Source organism: Cebus imitator, unplaced genomic scaffold, assembly GCF_001604975.1.
Source record: "Cebus imitator isolate Cc_AM_T3 unplaced genomic scaffold, Cebus_imitator-1.0 Scaffold217, whole genome shotgun sequence".
Lineage (NCBI taxonomy): Eukaryota > Metazoa > Chordata > Mammalia > Primates > Cebidae > Cebus > Cebus imitator.
In genome coordinates, this window is record NW_016107532.1 from 246,102 (window position 1) to 252,752 (window position 6,651).

General features: G+C 43.0%; 1 protein-coding gene across 4 annotated transcripts in view; it reads right to left on the reverse strand.

The window, feature by feature from the left end:
* Window positions 1-6,651, reverse strand: part of MAP3K3 (mitogen-activated protein kinase kinase kinase 3) — a 73,022-nt gene that overhangs the window by 24,922 nt on the left and 41,449 nt on the right. For all 4 annotated transcript variants that reach the window (XM_017549175.2, XM_017549177.2, XM_017549176.2 and 1 more), the window contains one exon: window positions 2,372-2,492. In XM_017549175.2, coding sequence (XP_017404664.1) covers window positions 2,372-2,492 — 121 coding nt within the window. The remainder of the gene's footprint in view (window positions 1-2,371; window positions 2,493-6,651) is intronic.

Sequence of the window (6,651 nt, forward strand, 5' to 3'; positions counted from 1 at the left end):
GCAAACATTTTCAGTGGTTTCCCATTGCCTACCAAAAAAGCCTGAGTGCAGTTGAGAGTCCCTTAGTTTTACCCAGGCATCCTTTCTCGGCCTTCTTTATTCCTCCTCCAAATATATCAGCCAGTCTGGATCTGAAGGATTAGTGAGTTCCCCAAAGACACAGTCTAAAAGCCCTTTCTCCCCTTGTCCCCTATGGAAATCCTCCATAATTTTTCAAGGTCCAGCTGGAACAGCTCCCCTCAGAATGCATTTTCCAGATCATTCCAGTTAGAAATCATCTCTCCCATTTCTTGGCTCTGTGGAAAGGCTCACAGGCCCAGCTCATTCTCTTGCCACATCTACCTCACCCATACACACTCCAAAGTCCCTGGGGTTCTTGGAAACCACCAAGTTCTTTTGTGATCATGCCTGGCAGGTGTTCCTTACTATGCCTGAGATGTCGATCCCTACATGATGCTGAGAAAATCTTCTTGGAGTGTAGGCTCTGATGTTGCCTTTTCTGTGAAAGCCCTTCTCTTCCAGGCGGAACTGGCTATTGCCTCCTCTCTGCTCCAGCCAACCCTTCTTCTACGTGCTTCATTGCAGCATTCATCTCAGCCCAATGGCTGGTACTTAATGCTTGCTGAATGAAGGAAGCCAGGATCTAGGTATGCTAAGAGGCTGTGTTGCCCATTTTCCAGAGAAACAGGAACTATTTCACAGAAATTTCATTCTTAGCATTCTCAGCCAGGGAAATAATTTCCATAATATGGCTCCCAATAACATGGAAAAAGGGTCCAGTGACTGAACATTTAGCCCCTGCCTCCATGCACATATCACAGGCTCTTGCTTGAGGGCAGGAGACTCAGTTACTGCCCCATCAATTCTTATTGATTACAAGGAACCATGCTGCCCACCTCCTCAATCCCTATAAGGACTCCGGAAAAGAGGCCAAACTGGCAGAGCTTCCAGGCTCTGAGGCACCCAGATTCCAGGGCCAGAGACGCTCTGGCTAGGCTCTCCTTGCTAGGGTACTCGTTCTCCCTCTTCAACCAACACATCCCCCAATTATCTACAGAAATATGAAATTCATATACAGACTTTCAGCCTGGCAATACTTACTACCAGTACTTGCTGGGGTTCCAGAAGTTACTCAGTAAGGCAAAGTCAGTGCCCCCATAACATATTTTTCCTGCAACTCCCTCAGGAGGCATATTGTAGACAGACAAACTCAGCAATAGGATCAGTGCTTAGATCTCTCAAGCTTAGCTCAGGATCTTCAGAGGACAGTTCAATTTGATGCAATTCTACCTATACGGATAAGGGCAAAGCTGGCTTTCTAGCAGCAGCAGGGGTCTCCACAACATTAAGGCAGCAGGCTCAACACGATGGTTGATAAGGCCAGATTTTCCTTTTGATACAAGTTCAACATTCAAGAAATGGGCTTTCTCCCCAGACTCTCAAAAGTGGGATCCACAGGAATCTTGAGTTAACTAGTAATAGTGCACAGTCCTCATTGAGAATACTGTCCTGGGGAGGACTGGTAGCAGCCACAGAGCTTTCTGTCTAGTTAGCAGATTGTATATACAGTCGGCCCTCCATATCTGCAGGTTCTGCATCTGTGGATTCAACCAACCAGAGTTTGAGAATATGTGGGAAAATATTATAAAAAACAGTAATAGCAAAAAAAAATACAAATAAAAATATAGCATAAGAACTATTTATATAGCATTTATATCATATTAGGTATTATAAATAACCCAGAGATGATTTAAACTATAAGGGAGGATGTGGGCAGGTTATATGGAAATACTACGCTATTTTATTTCAGGGACTTGAGCATCCACAGATCTTGGAATCCACAGGGGTCCTGGAACCAGTCCCCTGCAAATATAGAGAAATGACTGTACTATGTCAACAGTCATCTTTCCTTCTCAGGCAACTTAGGTTGACTCTCTCAAGAGTTTCATGGGTCAGCATCTTCCCTGAAGTATAAAGTCTTCTCAGGAATCATAAGCAAGAGGTTTAAGGTTAAAATTCAAACTTAGACCTAATTCCGAACTTTGTAAGTCTCCATTCTTCACAAGAAGGGTCAAAAGTACACAGCTGGAAGTCTTCAAGCAGATGTTTGAGGTGATCACTTTTTCAGGGATGTTTAAAAGGAATTTAATCACACTACTACATCATTGTATTTTAAGTTCCTTGAGAGTCAGGACACCATCCCAGTTATTTCTTTGCCCTTCCTCTCTAAATAAAATAAAAGCATAGAGGACTACTCTAAACAGAGTAATAGTCAATAAATATTTGATGATTATTTAACAAATATTTGTTGCTTTTTTAAAAATGTGGGTAGATAAAAGAGAGAGGGAGAAAAAAGGGGTGAAATACTCACTGACGGAGAGGTGCCTGCTTCTGGGCTCAGGGGGCTGGTAGATAGTATTTATATCCCCTGCGGACTGGGAAGACTTGATCCGCACCTGTCTGGACATCCCAGAGTGGGGGGAGGAACTGTTCTGTAAAGGAAGAGGAAAAAGACCAAGCTAAATCTTTACAGTCAGGCCTATCAAGGCTGTCTCACCCTAAGAACTCCCTGCACACTCAGCCACCTTCATGCTTTTAATACATGAGCTACCCAGCTTTCCCCTAAATGTCACTCCTCTATTTGTCTCAGCAAATCACTATTTGTTCAATGTAGTTTTACAGCTTCAATGATATATGAGTACTGAGACCTAGTACCCAGTTTAACAGGCGATAATCCAGACATGGAAGAATAACAGGCATTCCTGTAATAATCTGCAAAACAGAAAAGAGAGCTGTAAATACCCTCTCATAAAATTCTCCAGAGAGTTTAGGAAGAGTAGCAGAAAATTATCTCTGCAGAGGAGGGAGTCAGAATGGCAATTCTTGTTGCTATTTATGTATTTATCTTATTGTTTGGTTAACTGATACAGAGTCTTGCTATATTGCCCAGGCTGGACTCAAATTCCTGGGCTGAAGGGATCCTTCCACCTTAGCTGGGACTGTAAGTGCATGCTACCATGCCCAGCTTATATATTTATGTTTAAAACTAGCTCAATATGCTTCTTTTTCCCAATCATAATCACTCCTGAAAATTAAGAAGATTCTAGGGTTTACACATAAATCATCTCGGGATCACGTACAACTGGGAAAAGCAATCATAAGCACCATTCTGCCAGAAAGAGGTCAAGGGCCTCAAAGGAGGGTCAGCAATCCTCTCAGCACCCACCCACTCTTTCCACTGGGCCCAGTCCAGCCACCACAGAGAAAACTAAACAACAAAGTGGGGCCTGTGCACTGAGAAAGCTTAAAACTAAACTCTGGAGGTAAGGAAATGATGTCAGAATGTGATTACAAATAAACAGGGCACTGCGTGTGGAAAGTGGGGATGAGAGCTCAGGATTTAGAAACAAGTTGGTTCAAAGTTTCTACTTGCTCCTCTATCTCCTTCTAACACATAAAAAAAGTCTGATCTAAACAAACTCTATATCCTGTCCTCCAGGAAAAAAGTTTCCCACTCTCAGGGGAGAGTTCAGTTGCCAAGCAACCTCCCCTAGTCTCCCCATGACAGACTTTATCACACGCAGGTTGTCTTGACAAACTGTCTTGCTCTAACGGGAAGTCAGAACCAAGGGGAAGTGAATGTTCTTGCTGAAGCCTCCGATGTGCAGTAGCTCTCTGCTGAGGGTCAGAAAGGAAACAAACAGTCAAAGCCACATACTGGGGAGGCAGGCAAGTGAAGGGCAAGGGAGAGCCACAGCCTTGTGCTCACAAAGAAGAGTTGCATGATGAGCACCTGCCACCTGCCTGAATGCAGGGCTTTACACATAGTGGGAATTTAATAAGTCTCGGCAACATGAATTTGAAATGTGTACCAAAGGACATACAATCTAAACCCTGGATTTAAAAATCTAAAAGCTAGGCCAGGTGTGGTGGCTCATGCCTATAATCCCAGCACTTTGGGAGGCTGAGACAGGCGGATCAGCTGAGAGCAGGAGTTCGGGACCAGCCTGGCCAACATGGTGAAATCTTGTCTCTACCAAAAATACAAAAATTAGCCAGGTGTAATGGTGGGTGCCTGTAATCCCAGCTATTTGGGAGTCTGAGGCAGGAGAACTGCTTGAATGCAGGAGAAGGTTGCTGTGAGCCAAGACCATGCCACTGCACTCCAGCCTGCGCCACAGAGCAAGACTCCATCACAAAAAATATATATAAAATAAAATAAAATAAATTTAAAAATCTAAAAGCTGAGTCAGTAATTTCAACAGCCAGCACAAGCATAGATTTGTAAAAGAAAAGGTTGCGGTTATAGCAACAGGTGGGAAAGCAAGTGAAGAGAATCAGTGAAGGTCTCAAAGCAGAGTTTCTCACATTTTAATGTACATATGAATCACCTGCAATCTTGTTAAAGTGCAGATTCGGATTCAGTAGGTCTGGGGTGGAGTTCAGAGCCTGCATTTCTAACCAGCTTCCAGGTGATGCTGTTATACGGGCCACACTTTGAGTAGCCAGGTTTTAGGAGTGAGTCACGCTTCCATTGCAGGTAATGGTTCTCAACGCTAGCTGCCCATCAGAATTGCCTGTGGAGCTTTTTATACCTCAGATCAACAGAACCTCTGGATATGGAGTCCAGGCATTGATATTTTGTAATATTCAGTCAAATTCTGAAAATCTCAATTTAAGGGGCAAAAGAGAATGGTATGGTAAATAAAAATGAGGTTGCTGCAAGGATTTAGGACACCTTGAATAAGACTCAGAAGTAGGAAACAAGAGGAAGGAGGAAGGTAGGGCTATGCCTGAGAATACAAGAGGACTGTCGTAGAGCGACAGGACAGCCCACAGGTATGAACTGTGTAGCCTAGCAGTGCATTCTAAAGACAACAAATAGAAGATAGCATTTGACGATTCCATGAACACCTCACTAAACGACTCTAGGTAGAAATGTGCTCTGGCACACAAACACGAAAAATTGCCAGGAAACCATGAGCACCAAGACTTAAGTGACTAGAAGATAGGAGATGGCAGAAAGAGAGTTACAAAAGTCTACCCACAAATTATCTCAATAAAAGATTTAGCGATATGACACAAAAGGAACACATGGATTCAACAATGCAGGGAGGTGGTACAGTGGGGAGAGAGGTTGCTTTAGTCTGTTACATGGGAATGTAATGTAAGACATGGCGCACTGGATCACCAAGCACATTCTGTCCAGTCCTCTGTTTTAACGGTGGTACCAAGAGATACATGCATGGAAGACCATGATAGTTACGATAGCTGTGGAAGCATCTGAGGTGATTTAATTAAAATTTACAGCTTTACCATCCATGAATTTATTAAAGCCACTTTTTAAAAAATCTGCTTTGAAACTATACAATTTCAGAATAACAGATGCCACATAAATCACCTTTTTTCTTTTTGTGACAGGGTCTTGCTCAGTCATACAGGTTGGAGTGCAGTGGTACAACCATAGCTCACTGCAGCCTGGAATTGCTGAGCTCAAGCAATCCTCCTGCCTCAGCCTCCCAAGTATATGGAATGACAGGCATTTGCTGCCACAACTGATTTTAAAACTTTTGTAGAGATGAGATCTTGCTATGTTACCCAGGTTGGTTTATCACTTGTTATACAAATTATTTTCTTTTTGTTCTAAGATAATGCTCAATATTCATGGAGTTCATCCAAATTGAGTTAGGTGAATAAATCTGTGTCTTCATTATCCATGCTCTTAAATGCTTTGAAGAATCTGATTATGTATATGCTTAGGCTGTATTTCCTGACTAAAGAGTTCTAAACTTTTACAATATTCATATATGAAAGTGACTCCAACTCCTTAAAAATTTTGTCTTCTGGATGTTTTCTAGTTCAGTTATCTTTGAAGCTGTGGGGAATAGAATAATACAGCTCTCAAGTTCTCCTCATGGACAATATTATAGTTTCTGCTAGGCTTCTAATAATTTCCAACTGTGGAGGAACCTGGGTGAGGTTTCCCAGGCACCACAATAATTCTAAGATCCTTCTCTGGGGCAAGGCGTGGTGGCTCATGACTGTAATCCCAGCACTTTGGGAGGCTGAGGCGGTCAGATCATTTGAGGTCAGGAGTTTGAGACCAGCCTGGCCAACATGACAAAACTCCATCTCTGCCAAAAACATAAAAATTAGCCGGACATGGTGGCACGTACCCACAATCCCAGCTACTTGGGAGGCTGAGACAGGAGAATTGCTTGAACCCAGGGGGCAGAGGTTGCAGTAAGCCAAGATTGTACCACTGCACTCCAGCCTGGGCGTCAGGCTGAGTGAAACTGTGTCTCAAAAAAAATTTTTTTTAAAAGAGACATAGTTCTCAGGAGTTCTCAAGTAAAAGTAATATTGAGGCCTCTTAGACATGGCCTTGGCCAAAGTGAGGTGGGAGAGGTATGACATGTACTTGTGAGGAATGAAGACAGAAGGAAAATTAGAAGCTGTCATATAAGGATCAAAAGAATCCAAAGAGAAGGAAGAGATAGCACACTTCAAAACAGGAACAAGAAGAGAAACAGTCAGGTGTGGTGGCTCACACCTGTAATCCCAGCACTTTGGGAGGCTGAGACAGAAGGATTGCTTGAGCCCAGGAGTTTGAGACCAGCTTGGGCAACATGGTGAGACCCTGTCTCTACA